Source organism: Cervus elaphus, chromosome 15, assembly GCF_910594005.1.
Source record: "Cervus elaphus chromosome 15, mCerEla1.1, whole genome shotgun sequence".
NCBI lineage: Eukaryota > Metazoa > Chordata > Mammalia > Artiodactyla > Cervidae > Cervus > Cervus elaphus.
In genome coordinates, this window is record NC_057829.1 from 23184384 (window position 1) to 23205710 (window position 21327).

Here is a 21327-nt window from a genome sequence, read left to right on the forward strand (position 1 = left end):
ATGCAGAAGACACAAGAGACGTGGGTCTGATCCCTGGGTCGGAAAGATCTCCTGGAGGAGGAAATGACAACCAACTGCAGTATTCTTGCCTGGGAAAATTTCATGGACAGAGGAGCCTGGTGGGCTACAATCCATGGGGTTGCAAAGAGTCAGACATGACTGAGCACAGCAGCATAAGCACAATATCCACTTTAAATTATTTTCTAAGTTTATATTTGGCAATTCAGTTTCATATTAGACTGAACTCTGGCATTATATAACCGAGATTGGATTTATTTGCCCAATTTAAACAAAATATGTTAAGCTTTTTGAAGTACTGTAAGTGCAATAAAAAAGTCTTTAGATACATGACACTATATTCCATAAGTATATAAATCATTAAGGCCCTAGATTCATTGGGGAAATTTAATTTGTCAGGTAGTTTATAGTTTGTTCTGTACATGGTTTTAAATGCAAATGAATTTGCTAAATACATAGTGTAGTATAATTTTGCTTATTTTGAAAGGCAAATAAGAAATGATCATCTTGCAGTAGTCAACAAGTAGAAGGAGAATAAACTTTAAAAAGTAACCAGCAGATTAGTAAAATCTTTTTGAATATAAGGTTTTATTTTTCTTTTGAGAAAGAAAATTTTTTCTTTTGAGGAATTTTTCTTTTGAGAAAGACACTATGTCTTTGGAGTGATTTCCGTAGCCTCAAGTTTTTAGTCTGGTTTAGCACTTCACTATTTTAATTTTGGATTTCTCTACCAGCCTCATGCATGGTCTTCCCTCTTCAAGCACTTTATTACTATGAACCAGGAGAGACCTGGTGGTGATACTGGCTGAAGGATTAGTGCCAAAGTAGGAGGCACCCAGAGAACCTGCAGTCAGACCCAGTTCAAGAATGACTACTGATTACTGTTGAAGAAGAGATCAATAGTCAGCATTAAGAGAAAAAATCAACTTTGAGATCCAAAAGGTGACTGTAAAGTCAGAACTATGGAGCAAGGCAAGATCAGAAGCCAAGATACCAGAAAAATGTCTGCTAATGGCACGGTGTATAACACACAGCAAATGTCATTCACCATATTGATCCAAGATTTATCCCAGGAAAAGTAAAGTAAGCAAACTACATTCTCAGCAGGCTCATCTGTGCTTCTGTCATAGAATGAAAGAAGAATAAAAACATAAAGTTGTTGGGACCTCCAGTCATCCTAGAGCAGCCTTCTGCAGCTGTTGGGAAAACAGACATGGCAATGATTGCTTCCTAAAGAGAAGCAGAGATGGTGAAGAGGAAAATCTGAGCCCTTCAAGCAACAGGGATGATAGAGGAGTTATAAATAGTATTCTCTTTAGTCTTTTTTAATAGATACAAATTGTCAAGCCCTATTTGGGATGTTAGATGATAAAAGGTGTAAAATGCCAAAGGGAATATTCAAACCTATATTTACTATTCTCAAAAAATGTACAGTTTAACTATAAAGACAAGAGATGTCTATATCAAAAGTGAGATCACATGCTGACCATCCGAGTATTTCCACTTCCCAATTTCTTGCCTTTTCACACACATTTTTAAAGAACACTTTCTCCAAAATTGTACCCAATCTCACTGGCAGAGGAATTTTGCAGAGATCAATCCTATGTATACAAGACTAGCATTACATAACCAGTTTATCCTACATTAAATGTACTCTGACCCTCATAAAAATGTGACTGTTCAGTAAATATTTATTGAGCATCTAAAATGTGCCAAGTGCTACAGCAGTTTTTAGGAAAACCAAAGCAGATAAAACTTTATTTTTGTCCTCACAGAACTATATCACAATATCATAGTTTTATATGTCCTCTCTTCCTACTAGGAGAAAATTTATTATTTTTATTTATTCCTTTACAGTGTGTTTCTTAAACCTAGCTGTCCATCAGAGTCTGCTGATAAATGTAGCCTCTTCTGTCTCCTTGAATCAAAATCTTGGGGGAGGGATTGGGAAATTTACCTTTTTAACAAGCTCTCTGGGGGATTTATGTAAATTCATAGCATAATAATTTGGGAGGAAACACTTCCCAAGTGGCACCAGTGGCAAAGAATCTGCTTGCCAATGCAGGAGACATAAGAGACACACGTTCGATCCCTGGGTCAGGAAGATGCCCTGGAGGAAGGCATGGCAACTCACTCCTGGAGAATCCTGTGGACAGAGGATCCTGGCGGGCTACAGTCCATAGAGTCACAAAGAGTCAGACATGACTGAAGTGGCTTAGCCTGCACGCATTGTCCTATTAATGGCATCTTATATGAGAAATCTGACTGTACCTAGGCAGCCCCTTTTGTTTATCACAACTGTTACCGAGCCTCCCATCCTTTGAAAATATGAAAGCTTTCCATGATTTTCCACAACCAATTCACCTAACAAAGACTAGCAAGGAAAACTTAAAAAGAAAAATTAAATTACCATTTATTTTTAAACAAAATGGTTTTCTCTGTGGGGCAGATGTAACCATATTCTGCTCTGCTGAAGAAAATCAAACATTAATTACGAGTTATGGTCCACTTTAAATATTCATTTTAAAGATAAAGTTGAGATGATGGAGATTTACGAATACTTCTCATCAAAGAAGGCAGGACTGAGAGCATCTCAGAAATCCATTATAAACAATAAAAAACATTCAGTGAAATAGTTCTTTGTGAGTTAATGACAGTCACGATAGTCACTATTCAATACTAAATAACATGCAATATCAGCAAGTATAGAAAAGTTGATATTATTCAAATAACAATTAACACAGGCTTATTAAGTGCCACATACTAGTCTAAGATTATGTCATGTTCATACTCTACAGATATGGAGATGACTTAATTCTCAAATTCTCTATTAAATAGAATTTGGTTATGATGCCCATTTTGTAGAAGACAAAACTAATGCATAGAGAAGATGAGAAACATAGTCAACGTTACAGAGCTGATAAAATACAGTCAGGATTGGAACCTAGGTGCAAAATTCATCCTCTTAATCACTAGACTAAGCCTTTCCTCTTTAGTTTTTAGACTACTTATTAGAAGAAGTATATCAAAGAAGTTTATGCAACCCTGTTCTAGAAATCGAGAATTTTATTTTATTACAGCTTCTTTGCCAAAATGACTTAATCAGGCTAATTCTCACTTGACTCATTTTAAGTGAAGATAACAATGCTATTCAAACAGGATCATCTAGTGGTTAGAGTTCAAGTATAAGAGAGATATGGTTCTGAATCTCAATCCTACCACTTACTATAGGACCTTGAGCAAGGTAACTTTCCCAGTCTCAGTCTCCTCATCTTTAAAATGAAGGGCATAATGGGATCTACATCATAATATTGTTTACAGATAGAATAAGATAGCCCATTGAAGCACTACAACAAACTGAACCAAATGCTCTCTTGATTCTTGTACTCACACTAAACAGGGTTTATTTCTCTTCTGATTAAAAAAACGATACAATGACAGCAACAAAAACAACAAACCAAGTCATAAGCAATTAAATCAATTATGTCTTTTGTGGGAAAACCAGAAAGGTTATTGGACACAGTACTTTATATGTCATTAGTTATCCTCTCTGTTCCAAAATGTATGTGTGATAGCATCCTGAGACATCTTGTATAATATAATCATTGTGACTCCAAGAGGTCAAATGGGCAGCCAGTTAATGCTTCTCTGTGAAAAGCTCAATAATTCATTTTATAAATTTCAGTTCCAAGCCTACGTTGAGGTTAAGAAAAATTGACATTCGGTCTGTGAACTTCATGTCAAGCTCCAGAAAAACTCTGGGCAGTACATGTTTAGCGATTAAGTGGATGCAGACAATAAAGACATTGCCAAATTGTAAAACAAGACTTGGAAATTACAGAAAATGTTGCTAGTTATTGATTACGGTGACCATTCAGTTCCTATTGAGCCACCCAAAAGAATCATTCATTTTCCAGCAGAGAGCCTGCTCATTTGCAAGATAAAAGAGAGACATTTCTGCACATGCCCATAATGTTCTTCACCACTGGGGGCAGCTTTACATAAGACTGCATTCACTGAAACCAAAGCAACAGTCTGAGCGGCTTTCAGAATGACAGTCTGCAGAAGTGAGCTGAGCGTGTGCGCGATACAGGGCTCTCCTGCCTTCTGGGCTCCAACGCAGCTCTGTGGCTGAACTGGGTGCTCGCCACCAGAAATGCTGGGCTATGGAATACAGATGTGGCAGCTCAGGTAGCCTCATGTTGCCTGAAGGAATACATCTTGCTTTCTGATAAGAAGAAATTGTAGAAGCCAGTTTTTTTTTTTTTTTTTTTTTTTACACCACCTCCCCCCCACCAAAAAAAAAAAAAAAACTGTAAAGATGCAAAAACGTAATATCCATGAAGATCCTATTACCTAGGAAGATTTTGATGTTTTGCTGCGAATGCGGTGTTGGGATTTATTTGTTCTTGGAGTGTTCTGCGTGGCTGGCAAAGAATAATGTTCCAAAATCGGTCCATCTCCCAAGGGGTCCAATTTTTCTTCCTGGGTGTCAGCGAGCCCTGACTCACTACAGTGCAGCTGACAGGGGCTGTCACGCAAGTGGCCCCCTAAGCCAAAGCAAAAGACCTAAGGACGACCTTTGAACAATACAAAGGATGGGTATGTTTTGTCATTTTTCTTCTTTTCTTCTTAAAAAAACAAAAGCAAAAGAATCCACTAGTCTGTATATTAATTCTGCCTTAATTATTGTAGAGATTACCTTGCTCTGCTCTAAGACTATAAATTCAACTGCTTAGTGAACATGTTTCCTTGCTTAACTGTTAAAAAAAAAAAAAAGCCTAAAGACAATTCTCTTTAAATGATAAGGAGATGATATTTGATGTTAAATATTGTTCTGTACATTTAAATTTCTAAAAAAGAAAATATATGCTTATTTTTGCTTGATTAAAAAATAAATTCATTCTTTTTTGGGGGGATAACTTTTCTAAGTTGTTTTTATTTCCAGGTTTCAATGTAATTAGGCTACTGAGCGGATCAGCTGTAGCACTGGTTATAGCCCCCACTGTCTTACTGACAATGCTTTCTTCTGCTGAACGAGGATGCCCTAAGGGCTGTAGGTGTGAAGGCAAAATGGTATATTGTGAATCTCAGAAATTACAGGAGATACCCTCAAGTATATCTGCTGGTTGCTTAGGTTTGTCCCTTCGCTATAACAGCCTTCAAAAACTTAAGTATAATCAATTCAAAGGGCTCAACCAGCTCACCTGGCTGTACCTTGACCATAACCATATCAGCAATATTGATGAGAATGCTTTTAATGGAATACGCAGACTCAAAGAGTTGATTCTGAGTTCCAACAGAATCTCCTATTTTCTCAACAATACCTTCAGACCTGTGACAAATTTACGGAACTTGGATCTGTCCTACAATCAGCTGCATTCTCTGGGATCTGAACAGTTTCGGGGCTTGCGAAAGCTGCTGAGTTTACATCTCCGGTCTAACTCCCTGAGAACCATCCCAGTGCGAATATTCCAAGACTGCCGCAACCTGGAACTTCTGGACCTGGGATACAACCGGATCCGAAGTTTAGCCAGGAATGTCTTTGCTGGTATGATCAGACTCAAAGAACTTCACCTGGAGCACAATCAATTTTCTAAGCTCAATCTGGCCCTTTTTCCAAGGTTGGTGAGCCTTCAGAACCTGTACTTGCAGTGGAATAAAATCAGTGTCATAGGACAGACCATGTCCTGGACCTGGAGCTCATTACAAAGGCTTGATTTATCAGGCAATGAGATCGAAGCTTTTAGTGGACCCAGTGTTTTCCAGTGCGTCCCAAATCTGCAGCGCCTCAACCTGGATTCCAACAAGCTCACATTTATTGGTCAAGAGATTTTGGATTCTTGGATATCCCTCAATGACATCAGTCTTGCCGGGAATATATGGGAATGCAGCAGAAATATTTGTTCCCTGGTAAACTGGCTGAAAAGTTTTAAAGGACTGAGGGAGAATACAATTATCTGTGCCAGTCCCAAAGAGCTGCAAGGAGTAAATGTGATTGATGCAGTGAAGAACTACAGCATCTGTGGCAAAAGTACCACAGAGAGGTTTGATCTGGCCAGGGCGCTCCCCAAGCCAACGTTTAAGCCCAAGCTCCCCAGGCCGAAGCACGAAAGCAAACCCCCCCTGCCCCCCACGGCGGGGGCCACGGAGCCTGGCCCCGAGACCGATGCTGACACCGAGCACATCTCTTTTCATAAAATCATCGCGGGGAGCGTGGCCCTTTTCTTGTCTGTGCTTGTCATCCTGCTCGTCATCTACGTGTCGTGGAAGCGGTATCCTGCCAGCATGAAGCAGCTGCAGCAGCGCTCCCTCATGAGAAGACACAGGAAAAAGAAACGACAGTCCCTAAAGCAAATGACTCCCAGCACCCAGGAATTTTACGTAGATTATAAACCCACCAACACAGAGACCAGCGAGATGCTGCTGAACGGGACGGGACCCTGCACCTATAGCAAATCAGGCTCCAGGGAGTGTGAGGTATGAACCATTGTGATCAAAGCGCTCTTAAAAGCTGGGAAATAAGTGGTGCTTTATTGAACTCTGGGGACTATAAAGGGAACGTGGTACCCCTCTCCCCACCCCTCTCCCTCTCCCTCTGCTGGCAAAGTCCTTCCTTCCCCGTCTGTTTTAGTACATTCATAATACGGGTCATTTTCCTTTCATACATAGTTAACCCACTGAAATTTAGATACCACAATCAATGTGAAGCTTGGATTCTGGTTTAATATAATGCCTATTGTATACAACCTTTTATTGATTCCATTAATGTCACACTTGTTTTAAGATAAAACTTCTTTCATAAGTGACCCCTCACATCTGCTGTTATTCTCCTTCTGGGAGGACCAAATTTACAGTTTTAGAAGGTTTGCAGTTCATTGGTAAATCAAGGAAAACCTGAATGATCCCAGGTACTTGGAGCTGAAACTGATTCTAGGAGATGACTTGATTATAGGAACATTTAGGGGCAGTCTTAAAATAACGCCTAGCTTAAAAAGAAAATTGCAGGAAACTATTGAAAGACAGTGCTCTGCTAAAGCAGCACCAGAGCAGTTTTCAGACGTGTTTGAATTACAATAAAGCAAGCCTAAGGAAAACTGTGGAAGGGTTAAATTGTTGCAAGTAGATGACTGCAAAATGTGAGGAGACAGTAAAAACACAAAGTTTAGACTTGAAGCCTTGTCTCTGAAATCCATCTCTGTAAAAATCACAGTAGAGGTTTCACTGTCAATTTCTTTTAGCCTCCACATAGCCAAAATGAGTGAATAAATAAATAAAATAGGAAAGAGGCAAATTTGAGGAGGCAGATTTTTCCACATATCCTCACCTTAAGTTTTCAGAGATGAGGCTTGCAAACGGGAATGCAGCTTGCTAAACGCATGTGGTTAGAAGCTTACCAGAATTTCTCTTTCCAGCTCTTTTAGGACCCTAATGTAGGGAGTGGAATCATGAGCTCTGTCTGTTCTGTTGGGGATTTGTCAGGCTGTCCTGTTGTGTTTCACTATATGCCCTGCACACAGGCCAGTCCCCTGATGACTGACATTTCATTCAGAGGTGTAGACAACACATTTTAAGGCTCAATTTCCACCACCCATTGAAAAGGATAGTTTTGACAACACCTTAATAAGACAAAATAAATCTTACAAGAAAAAAAGACCAACCCCATGGCAGTTGTCTTTTGTTTCTCTATTGTTGATGTTACAGTGCTAATGTTACAGTGTCCCCATGTTCATCTGTATTGTGAATTCCATTCATCAGTATGAATCTGTACAGACCCTGCTGGCAATATGCAAGCAGCATGCATGTTTTTATGTCGATGGTGAAAGTTTATTGACTGCAGCACAAATATCATAGCTTCTGTATTTAAGTAACTTTGACTACAGTTCATTTAGATTTTAGAAAAATGTCTTTAGTCTGCTTTTCATTCTCTAAAATGAACAATTCCATTATGGGAGCAAAAATCACAAATTGCAACACTGAGCCTGTTTCATTTAATTTGACTTGTCAAGCCCTATGTCTTTAACCATGCCCCTGTTCTTTCAAAACAGAATCGCTGCAGCAAAAAAGAAAAAGTAAATGGCTATTTTTACCAGCATTTTTATATAGTTTGGAGGCTTTTCATATGCTGAGAGGAAAAATCTAGGCAAGTCACCATGAGATATAATTGCAAAGAAGCCAGATTATAAAAATCATACTTTTATAAGCAATAAAGAAAAAGGAACATCTAAAGTAGATTTTTCAAGTACTTTGATTTTGATTAAATCTTAAATAGACACCAGTTCAGAGAAGCATCATAGCTATAATATATTTGTCCATGGATAACTGTTGGATATACATTTATTAATTGCAAATAGTCCCAGATTCCCAATTGATTAATAATGCAAATAATTCCTCACAGTACTATGAACTGGATGACTGGACCTACTGTGATGTTTTTCACTGGAGTTGTAATTTTACCTTTTTCATAAAATGTCAGTAAATACATATTTCATCTAAAAAAAGAAATTTTCTTTGGTCAGCCTCATTTTTACCTGTACTAAAGATGATTGTATTAATTAAATGCAGTGTTAAAGTGAAAAAGCCCCTTTCTATTCTTTGATTTGAACTTCTGCCTCATTTGTCATGGGTACCAAATAAATTTAGGCAAGGTATATTTACCTTTATATTTTGAAATTTTTGAAAATTCTCAATGCTGTGTTACTGCTAGTATATATAAAATATGCTTGTTGTTTTAAAAGTGTTTCTAAAATTCAAAACCACTTGGTGTGTTAAGATTACATGAATAACCAAAATTTGAAGGCTGGTCATTTTTTAACGCCTAACTTTAGCTATATATAAATTTAATACTAGAGAAGAACCAAAATAAAATTCCTTAGATTGTAAAAGTAATTTTGATTCAGAACATGAAATTATAAAAAAAATTATTTTCCCTTTCTTTGGGAATGAAGCATCTCTAGTATATAATTCTTGTAGGTTAGACAATCACTGGTTCACCACTACAAATTTAGCAAAGCTGACTGGTTAATGTTCTCCTGCTCAAAATTTGTTGTCTTCACACCCACCCCATGGCAAATTTTGGACTGCAAACCATAAATCTGTTTTCATAAGCATTTTAAACTCTGCATATTAGTTGATATTTCATTTTCTGCCCCAACTAGACAACAGTTAAGTAAACAGCCTGACCTGTTGAACTATACAACAGAGATGTGTCAATGCAGAATGGATTCAGTCTTTGAATGCTTTACCAAAGAGAGAGGAAATACAGTTTAGTGTTTGAAAAGTATGTTTTTTTTTTCTAATTTTTATGAGCCCCAGTACACACAGTGCTACCGCAGCATGGAGTTAATATATTCAGAATGCCACAGTCTTCTAAGCAATACTTATCCAAGATATATTCCTTTTAAATTAGTTTATATTTTCTAAAGATGTTGACATTACATCTTTTCAAATAATTTAAACCTTTTTTTTTTTTAACTTAATTTGATGAACCAACTACCTAACCAGACAGGGAGGCAATAAACTGTATTTCTATGGAGCAGCAGTGACCTCCAGTGGCTGGTTAGACTAACCACAGCTATGCAAACATTCTGTTAGTTTTCATCCTAAATTCCTATGTAAGTGTGGTTTTCAACATATAGTTTTTGATACATGAATCCGATTTTACTTTTATTTAATTCCTCCCCCTTGGAAACATTGTTATAGTGTAACATTGTGACTTTATATTTTGTATATTGACTTACTTAGTAATGCCCAGAGGCCACAGAACTGGAACTGAGGTCTAGAAATAAATGTCCTACGATGAAGAACAAGTAATAACATAACAAAAAAATAGATAAGAAATACTTTAACGTATTTAAAATCATCGGCATTGGCCGAATATCAGTAGGTGGGAGTATTTACATAGGTAGAATACTCAAATATAATGTAATTTGGGTTGGGGGAAACAAATTTCAATATTAATATTGAAAGAACCAGTATCAGTTATTTACCAGTCAGGAGTGTCTGAGCTGTGGGATGAGGGAGGCCTCGCCTTCCGGCTCTAGAATGCTTCAGTTTGTTGATCACGGCGGTGACCTGTTCTTTGCCCCAGTGCTCCCTCCCTCCGCCTTTTCAGTCAGCTGAACACTGGTTCTATTAGGCTCTCTGACAATGATGTTACAGTCTAAGAGGTGATGATTCATAGATAATGAAATTATGGTCTCCTTCTGGGGAAGGATAATGCAGAGTCAGATTTGTAGAACTGGCAAGGATTTTAGGATGCTGAAGGTGCATGAAGTATCTTCTCTTCCCTTGACATTTACCAAGAAGAGAACTTAAAGAGTTTATTTAAAGTGTGGATTAGACCAGCATCAGAAACAAGCATCAGGCTATGAAGACGAAGACAAAATGAGTTCCAGACATGACAAATGAGAACTGAGCCATGAGAAATGAAAAATTCAGAAACAGTGTTGCTTCTTTTATTTCTTTTCCCCTGGATTCTCATTAGAATCTGGATCTGTAGCAAACCCATGGAGTTTTTCTATACTTGTATTCTGTTAGCTACCTATATTAAAAATTAGAGGCAGCTGGAAGAAACTATTAACGTGAAAAATAGTATCAGTGAATTTTAATTACAAATGTCATAAGAAAAACAACTAATGGAAGTTAAATAGGTTGTATTAAATGACTCTTGAGAACTAATAAAATAACATGGTGAAAGTCAGAGTTTCTGGAATCTAACCATAATTGCCTATAGAATTAGACCCACTTTTCCCTACTCTCCAAAATTATCAGTGATTTTATAGTCAGTAGAATACAGTAGAAATACTACAGAGATAATCTACATAAAAAGAGTTTATGACTCTTTTGATTTAAGAAAATATCACAGTCATATATAACAGGGCACTGTATGGACCTTAAATTAAAATTTCTCTGACATTTGCAAATCAGGTAATCCCAGGGAAATCCCTTAGCTTTTCTGAACTTGAAGTTTCCCATCTGTAAAACGAGTAAATATTACTGACTTCATATGGTTATTGGGAGAACAAAATGTGAGCAATACTTTGTAAACTCTAAAATGTCAATTACTTGCTATTTTCAAAGAGCATTTATTAAGATGATCAGCTATGTTTGCAGGTGTTCTCTGTTTGGCCTGGGCTAGAAAGACTTTACTAATCTCTGTGTAACAGAAACCTAAATCTATTTACATTAATATGAATTCTGAGACTTGGCCATGAGTCTAGAACTTAATATGTCTTTGATCTTTATTTTCCATAAAGAAGTTTCTTCCACCCAATGTTATCTAAGTCTATGAGTTATTAATGACCATAATATACAATAAACATAAATAGATACCAACCAGAGAACAGTGAATCAAGTTTATCCAACTAAATCAAAATTCTAATTTTGTCCCCAAAAATGTCATGACAACAAAAGCTTTCAATTAACTTCTGTTACTTGCCCTGTTCCCCTCTTCAGTAGCACTATTTTGAGCCCTTAATGACTTTACAATTTACAAATATATCCTGTAAAGTGGCAAGATGACATCATTATTGAGCAAAAGTAATTGCTTCTAACATGTTACATGGGGTTAGCACATATTCCAGGTATTGACTACATGACATATACTCTGTTTTATTCCCCCCCCCATGAAAGAGTATCCAAAATTTCCTTCCAGTATTGAAATTGCTATTGGCTTTAATCTATCATTATTGCTATTGAAAATCACTGGATTAAAAAAGTAGCATAAAAATACAAAGACTTTTTATGAATAATAACATTCATTTATGAAAAATTAAAAACTTAAGAGTATTCTTTGTGGGTTTTTCATCAAAAAAAAAATGACCAATATAATAAAAAATCTTTCACTACTGAATGTAGCATTTCTTACCAAGTATGATGCAGCAGATGTATTCCCAAAATTCTTATAATTTAAGTAGAAAACTATTCCTCCTCCCTGACCGCTGAGTGTCTATGGTATCTTTTTCTGTGAAATCTTTTGAGAACAGAGAGAGGATGGGGGTTTTTCAATGGGGGAAAAAAAAAGCATTTTTAAATTTTATGCAACTCTACCTTCATAGGATTATTGGTATATGTGCTTGAGTTGGGTATCCTGAACATGTAAGGAAAATTTAAGAAACATAGAGAGAACAAGAGCTAAGACCAAGCAAAAACAATCCATTTTATTGAAAAAAAGAAAAAGGAACTTCTGGCTTAACCTATCCAGAAAATGTTGTAATGAAAATTGATAACTTTCTTGACAATTCTTTACTTCCAGGGAGTCTCATTTCCCCTGCTCCAGGGGAAAAAAAAAATCATCTATTCCTTTCTCCCACTCTTATATTATTCCCTACTTCCTATGTAACACAAAAAAGTCTTCCCTCATGTAAATCAACACAATTAGTCAACTTACTCAAAGGAGCACTGTATCTTCAATTTTTAAAAATTAGACCATAAGGCAAAATGTAATTCTGGCTGACTCTTCTCCCTTTCCTCTACAGCTTACAAACCACCTCTACAGTATCTTCTGATTTTCAGTAGAAGAGAAAAGAAATATAGTTTCATTACCAATCTGGCTAAGTATTACAGCTTGAAAGTGAGAGTGAAGGTCACTCAGTCATGTCCAACTCTTTGGGAGTCCATGGAATTTGCTAGGCGAGAATACTGGAGTAGGTAGCCTTTCTCTTCTCCAGGGGATCTTCCCAACCCAGGGATTGAACCCAGGTCTCCTGCATTGCGGGCAGATTCTTTACCAGCTGAGCCACAAGGGAAGCCCAAGAATACTGGAGTGGGTAGCCTATCCCTTCTCTAGCAGATCTTCCTGACCCAGGAATCAAACCAGGGGCTCCTGCATTACAGGTGGTTTCTTTACCAACTGAGCTATGTTGTTTTCCTTTTTAATTAACTAACTCCTAGAAACAAAATACAGGACTTTATCGATGGGAATACTCAACTACATGTCATCAGTTAAAACCACCTACCAACAATCAGAGCTTTGTCTTTTGCAGGGAAGAAATGCAAATTTGGGGGGCCTCACAAACACAATGATAAGGCAAAGACTATAGTTAATAAAGGCAATTTCTGTTAAAGCTTCATTGCACTAATTACATCTATTCAGGGTATAAAATACATTTTGCCAGTAAACAGCAAAAAAGGATTTCAATTAAGTATAAATCCTTATTCATCATTCTTGGGGTTCAAACTTATTGATGAAGTAGGGGTAAAAAGATAATATCTTCAGATAGTGAGGCTATATAGTATAGTGAGTGGTGATCATGGCTTCAACTTGGTGGTCCATATGTGTAGTTAAAAAGTGTTCCTTATCATTAATATTGATCTGTTATACTCTCTGCAAGAACGAACATGCTTACCCCCTTTTTGATGCCACAGCATCTCATAAGAATGTTTAAAGGAGATTTATAGAATGTACCACATTGATCTTGAAGTAGTAGAGTGACTTTAAACGCTCTAATAAACCTGGGATAACTTAAAACAGTAAGCCCTGGTCTCCTGCATTGCAGACAGACTCTACACTAGGGAAGCTCCTATAAACTCTCTAAGAAATCTGAAAGCTAACTAGGCACTTGAGGATCAGTGTTGGCTTGTCTTTCATCGGTTTATGAAAGGGATTCTGTGCAATTTATATGAAATTTCAAAGTTAAAGCCTACAAATATTTGGTTGGAGTACTGTCATTTACCCTAAGAAAGTTTAGGTAACATCACTGAACTACAAGTAAATGGAATAATTAAAGATCTATTTAATATGGTAGAGGCCCTACTACATATATATTTTGTGTTTTCCACCAAGCTAAGACTCCTTTAGATGCTTGGGGCGGGGGGAAGAATACTTATCCTTCCTATGATTATTAACATTTTACCACACATTTGTTTATGTGTATGTATATTTTTGCATACTTGACTTCTTGTTATGTGCCAGGAATGTTTATATATATGTCTTTTAATATAAGAACAGAGGCTTTATATCGACTCTCTTCTTTGACAAGTTTCATCCATTAATCCTAAATCTTGTCCCTTCTTTATAGGACTGCCCTAAAATCATTCATACCCTACCCACACAAGGCTTCTCAAACCAAAGTATACTTCTCCAGCTCATATTAGGAAATGAATTCCAGTAAGTTACCATGAGGATATCCCTCTGCTAGTTATATTCTAATCTGCCAGTACAGTCATCTTCAGTCTGTGGCTCCCACTCTGGCCTATTTTATGTCATTAAAAGGCAGCATGCACTTAGTCCTATGGACTTTTATGGGGAGAACTGAGTAGTAAAATGTAAAAATCTATGTAAGTTTCTATGGGCTCCACATTGCTTGTTTTTATGGTCTAACGCAGAGAGATGTGTGGGGTCTCTATTAGTTTACACTGACATGCAAAAGCATTACGCTAGTTATAAATTAAAAAGAAAAGGCCAAGATAGACAAAACATAGAGTCCAAAGCTCATGTTCTGTATTTCTTAATCTTAACAATGATGGTAAATAGTGGACATTCTTTATTTCACTTTCCTGATATCTGTTTTACTCTCCACATTTACCACCATATTCTTAAATTTAAGCTTCACAATTCTTAAATGTTTTGACTTCTAACACAGAGGTTTCTTTTGTTTCTTCTTTAGTTGTTTTCTTCCGTCCCTGAAGATCTTTTCCCAGTTCTCTTACTGTATAATACTGCTGGCTTTGCTAGAAACTCTGCTCACATTTTGAACCTGTCAGAAAGTCACAGGGCAATTCATCAATTTTGTGATTGGAGTGATCAGACAAACTGACTGGCTTTGTCTCTAGAGTACAATCTAGTCAAGTCTGAGATGTCTGCCTTCGATCTTCCCTGCCTCCAATTCCCAGAACTTCCCCCCACTTAGGATGAAATTCCTCCATCCAGGACTACCTCGGGCTTTCTTGGTTTGGTCCTCCTTACTCAAAATATATCCCCAGATCTCGACTAGTATCATTAACCCTCCCAAGGACACTCACATTTTAATGAGATTAAAAGAAAACAAAATTTAAAAAACCTTTTGCTAAAGGCAACAAAGTCATATACTAAGAGCTGGGGTTATGCTTCTGAGGGCAGAGGTGTTTTGCCAGCCCCTCTGAAATCATTCTTTCTAGATACCTCTATATTTTTCTCAAACATGAAGTGGGGCCTTCCCACAGGAACCAAGGCAGGACAAATAATCCATGTTTCATTCAGTAAACTATAGTCTGAGAAATCTTCTCAGTGAATTACCATTATACACAGGATTTCTCCTTAGTTTTCTTCACAGAGAGACAATACTACATATAAGACAGAACTTGGATCCAGGATGAACCAGTATGACTGGTTCTGGGACTTAATAACTGCCAAATATTGACTATTAACTTCTTCACCTTAAAAATGAAAATGTGTAAAATAATATAATAATCACAGGGTTGTCACAACAGGACAAAGAATCAGCATTTCTTGAATATTTTTATGTACTTTGTTTTGGCACACTGCATATATTATTTAATTTAATTATTTAATACTCACAAATATCCTATGATGATTAAATGAGATGACTTAGATAAAAATCACTTAGTATAAAGCTTGGCACATAACTGTAACCTACTACTTCATTTCATTAGCTCAAATTGCTAAAAGTTTCTGTACAACAGTATGCTTTAATAGCTGTATTTCATTATGTCATGTCTGACTCTTTGCGACCCCATGGACTATACAGTCCATGGAATTCTCCAGGCCAGAGTAACCTTTCCCTTCTCCAAGGGATCTCCCTAACCCAGGGATCAAACCCAAGTAGCCCACATTGCAGGCAGAGTCTTTACCAGCTGAGCCACATTGGAAGCCCTATCTATTTTTATATGGAATAAAAAAACATATCTGGCCGACTTTCAAGAAATAGAATCTTAACTGCCAAAACCTCAGGGGCACACAGTTAATACTGAAGGGTAACATGGTATATAAAAACCTAAGTCCTGATCTCCCACCATAGTCCAGCAACATCTTTACCTTTATTCCCACACCGTTCCCTTTGCTCTGACACTGGCCAGTCCTTGAAGCAGCCTGTGCTTCCCCTGTTGCTGTTTACTTGCTAAGTCGTGTGTGACTCTACAACCCCAGGGACTGCAGCACACCAGGCTCCCCTGCCCCCCACTATCTTCCAGTTTGCTCCAATTCATGGCCATTGAGTCAATGATACTATCTAGCCAACTTATCTTCTGCCGCCCTCTTCTCCTTTTGCCTTCAACCTTTCCCAGCATCAGGGTCTTTTCCAATGAGTCAGTTCTTCCTATCAGGTGGCTAAAGTATTGGAGCTTCAGTGTCAGTTCTTCCAGTGAATATTCAGGGTTGATCTCCTTTAAGATTGACTGATTTAATCTCCTGGCGGTCCAAGGGACTCTCAAGAGCCTTCTCCAGCTCAAAAGCATCAATTCCTCAGTGCTCAGCCTTCTGCATGGTCCAGCCCTCACATCCATACACGACTCTGGAAAAGCCACAGCTTTGACTGCATGGACCTTTGTGCTCTCCTACCTTACGCCTTTACTCAGGCTGTTTCTTTATGAGAAATGACTTTCCTCTCCCTTTCAGGCCCTCCTGTCACCCTCTTCTCATTTATCAGTTGATTTCAAAAATTATTCTTACAAAACTATGGTTTTCAAGATTCATATTTAGGTTCAAATTGCTTCTAAGTTGTAAATAATCTGACAACAATTTTGGCTGGTATGTTAAAGTGACTAAGAGCTAAAAAGTATTGTGAGACAAATAAAGAATATTTAATTCAAAGAATGAACATATCTTGATTTTAGTGAAGGTTGAATAGTCAACTTTTGTTGTAAAAGCCATATGCTTGTGACTGCCCTTACCTACTGCTTCTTGGGAAAGGTCCTTTTCGCGTTAGCGTGGACGTCTCCTGATCCCAGGCCTCGTGCCACAAGGCTTCTACTTTAGACACGTCCCAAAGTCTGTCCTCTTCCCAAATAAAGTGACCACCCTACACTATACAGAGACCAAGTCAGATGTCTTCGGCTTACCAATTATACGCACTTTCAAAGTAACTATTCTACTGAAGACTGAACATCAAATACTTAGAAGTTGACAATTAGAAATGCTCAGTTTTGTTTTTTTTTTTTAACCTCCTGAACATTGATTGTGCAGAAGGCACAACTGATTATAGAGGACTGAAGCATCTGCCAGCTGATGGGTGTTTTCTGTCCTCCTTCCTGTTCATCATCTTACACCTTTCCACTGAATTTCTTTTCTCTCTCTCATCACCTGTTAAAATATCTTTCAATTTTTCCCTCTATCCAACTTTTATCCATAAGTCAATTTATACCATTTGACTATGTACCTTCTGACTGGGTTAATAGGAAAATTAATTAATGCTAATGGCTTTTTTTCTTTTAGAAAATAATAATCAAGATAACACAGTCTAATAATTTAATTCAAAAGGGAGTCAAAAATCTATTTGTATTCTACAGCTTTGTTTAGTTCTATAAATGAAAAACTGTAATTTTGTAAATTGTAGTTTAATTTTAGAAATAGAAATTATATCCCTCTCTAATATACTTTTAAGTCACATTTTAATTGTGATTTGTAAAGGCGGGGAAGATTTATTATAACAGAACATCCAAGTATTTCTTTTCATGTAAGGTATCACTCAGTCTCTGGATCATGGTAATCTTTGCCATCAATGAAAGAGATTCATTTTTGGAACATATGTACTAAGAGAATTGAAATGAAACCTTTATTTAGTCATAAAACTTATAACTATGAGGGTTTTTGAGAACTTCACAGTCCATTTTCTTATCTTCTATTTGAAACCCTAGGCTAATTTAATTGTATTTTCAGTGATTTTTTGAAATTAATTTTTATTGCTTTACAATGAGGTGATAGTTTCTACTATACAACAAAGTGAATCAGCTACATGCAAACACATCGCACCCCCCCCCCACCACCGCTTGCCACTTTTTTTATTTTCTTCTCATTTAGGTCACCACAGAGCACTGAGTAAGGTTCTTGGAACTATACAGTGAGTTTTCATTAGCTGTGTATTTTATACATAGTATCAACAGTGTATATTTGTCAATCCCAAAGACTACATTCCTTAGTCCCTCTCCTAGTTATCAATTCCAGGTTTTTACTACAAATATTTACATCATTTTTTACCTCTAACCTTTATCTCTCTTGCTTAAGAGATACTGTGTGGTTACTTTAATTTTAAAAAGAAAAAATTTTGTTTCTAACCTTGTTTAAAAGAAAGAAATAGAAGTGGTTGGGTTCTTGTTCTACTTTTAATCTTCAGTATTGGAATCTGCTTGATCTAGATCAGGTAGAGGGCCCTGGACTCCATGGCACATAGTTTGAAGATGTGAAAAACCACTGTTCTGAAATCACTAATCTACTATAGGTTCAAAATATTCTGCATGGTTAATAGCTGAATGAAGGAACTCGGTGCTTAACTAACCCATAACCAGTCACATAGACAAGAAGTTTTGCAGCAGGATGTATTCAGCAGTTTTCAATACCAGGCTCACAAATTATATCTCCAGAGGTCAAATTTGCACATAACTCTTTCAGCCACAACTGTCTCCTCATACTTAACTCAGTTTAACATCCAGCAGTGTGTTGTGCAGAAATAATCAGTGGTTAAATTAGTCCCATTTTGTTCACTCAGCTCACAGTAGCCCACTGATTAGTTTTGTGTTTTTTGTTGTTTTTTTTTTAAAGTATCTGATCTTCAATTTGTATTTCAACTGTACCCAAGTGCAGATGCCATCTCTGGTAACATGACAAAACAAAATTTAGGTTAATAAATGTTTCTCTGTGCTCCAGTCACAGCACGCATCCTGCAGTAACTATACTGTAACTCAAAGTGTTCTAAAAAATGCAACTGAGTTTCCTGGAGAATCATTTTAGAGTTAATTAAACCTTCTCCACCTGTAATTTAAGAAAAAAGAAAAAAACCCAACACTCCTAAAGACCATGGGGGAAAGGCAGTTTAAGAAATAGAAGTCCTCTGTTTATCCAGGGAGGTACTTTACAAGGCAGACAGCTACACCACAGTTGAGAGACAACATTTCCTCAGCTGATTTGGTTAATTAAAATGCACAGTTACAACAGGCTTTCTTAGAGCCTGCAGCTGAATGACCGAAGTCTCCATTTTCCTCCAGTGTCACACAGAACGTGAAGAGGCAAACATACTGCCGGAGCACAATTTGACTCACTAAAAATCCAGCACTATAAACACGAAATACATTTCTCAGGCACATTTTAAAAGACGTATTATCAAGATTTATGGCACAAGGATGGAAAGAATTTGCAGTTAAGCAGCACCAAGAGACTATCCTAGGTTCCTCTCAAAGCAGTTTTCAGTAAAATTTACAAATAAATCTTTAGGGTAGAGTCCACTTTCAATGCAGAAATCTTCAGCTCTATCCTTTCAAATGTATGGAATTTGAATCTGACTAACAGCCCGTCTGTTGCCAGAATTTATGAGTGATATGAAAAATCAAAGGCCACAAAAGCTATTTGTCAAATAAACTGCAGAACGCAATACCAGTCTGCAGGGCTCATTTGCAGAGCTCATGATGGGCATGGGAGGAGGGGATGCGAACAGCTGCGGCCTCGACCGCACTGCCTGTGCCAGCCAGAATCCAAGCCGCGTGAGCTGGGTGTGACTGAAAGACGGGGCCAACAACAACGAAAAACAGGAAAGGTTCTTATGTCTAAGTTTCTATTAAATCAGTACATCAGCGTGCCCAGACGAATACCTGCAGAACCAGTTTAAGATAGATGTGTCCTGCAGGTATTCAAATTAAATCAGTTCATGGAAGACTACGTTTATTTCCTGGCACGGGAGAAATTACAGCCTTTGAATCAGTTAGACTAGTAGCATGGCATCCAATCAGTTTTCTCATCTGTAAACTGGGAACAGGGCTTCACATCTCAGGGCAACTGAGGATAAATTGAGACGACATGTTTGTGGGCAAGCAAGTGCTCAATAAAAGTTATTCTCCTCTCTTTCACTAGTTGTTCTCGCAACACAGTGAGTTGATATGAATGGCAAAGTCAAAGTTCCCATATTAACCATTTAAATTAAGAAGTCCACAATCTATAGAAAATGATTAAATATTCCTGGAGCCTAACTAACAAATTAAATCAAACCCAAATAGGGCTCCCCAGAATTTTTAAAATCCTCTATTAACATCCACTAATGAAATTTCCATATTAAGGTTTTTCCATAACAATTTTGCTTAGCATCAGAATAAAATTTTTTGATCTTAGTATTGTCTTTATCTAGTAATTCAGCATCATTTCCTTTTCATAAATGTTACTTGAAGAACTGACCATTGCCTTTCAAAATATCTCTTTAAATATCTCTAACGTTTGTCTGTGGAGAAGGCCATGGCACCCCACTCCAGTACTGTTGCCTGGGAAATATCATGGATGAAGGAGCCTGGTAGGCTGCAGTCCATGGGGTCTCTAAGAGTCGGACATGACTGAGCGACTTCACTTTCACTTTTCACTTTCATGCATTGGAGAAGGACATGGCAACCCACTCCAGTGCTCTTGCCTGGAGAATCCCAGGGACGGGGGAGCCTGGTGGGCTGCCGTCTATGGGGTCGCATAGAGTCAGACACGACTGAAGTGACTTAGCAGCAACAGCAGCAATGTTTGTCTGTATGTCTTTCTTTTCATTTTTGTCTCCCAAACATGGACATATCACATCCCCCCACGCTCAGTACTGAAGGAAACATGCTGTTGTAGCAATTAAATGGTCTATATAACTTAATAGCTAATTCATTTCTAGTGGAAAATAATTTAGGTGTTTGGAAGAAAGGAACACACTATTAATATTTGTGTTTTCAAAAACTCTAATTTAGTCTGAGAAATAATGACTGAATTATTCAAAGCAACTTATCCAAAAAGTCACAATAAAATAATTTCAATGGATATTTACTGAGCACCTACTACATGCAGGCATACAAAGCAAACAAAACATAACAAGTGGCAAAGGATATTTTAAATTTGGAGTCATATCACCAGGAAAGCCATTGAATTATTTGACTGGTTTTGGAAAGTAACTTCATAAAGCATTGAGTTTTCTCTTCTCAAGAGAGAAATTTGATACCTGCCCTTCACTGGAGACATGATAATAATTAGTTCTTTTCAAAGACTTTGAAAAGAGCAGAGATGAAAAGAGCTGTAAGAATTTCTAAATGACACAAGATCTGTGAAGTGGTAGATATTTAACACAAACCTCATACAGCTGTTATGTAGATTCATTAGTTAATCAGTTAGTTAATAACTTTGAAGTGTAAAATCTTATTAGACTTTTTTTA

General features: G+C 37.3%; 2 protein-coding genes across 6 annotated transcripts in view; one reads left to right on the plus strand and one right to left on the minus strand.

The window, feature by feature from the left end:
- The window catches only part of CTNNA3 (catenin alpha 3), a 1812800-nt gene that overhangs the window by 1033647 nt on the left and 757826 nt on the right, over positions 1-21327 (minus strand). The window lies entirely within an intron of this gene.
- The window catches only part of LRRTM3 (leucine rich repeat transmembrane neuronal 3), a 198343-nt gene continuing 181086 nt past the window's right edge, over positions 4071-21327 (plus strand). The window contains exons 1-2 of the mRNA XM_043926202.1: positions 4071-4620; positions 4967-6498. Of these exons, the coding sequence (XP_043782137.1) occupies positions 4617-4620; positions 4967-6498 (1536 nt within the window). The 5' untranslated portion in view covers positions 4071-4616. The remainder of the gene's footprint in view (positions 4621-4966; positions 6499-21327) is intronic.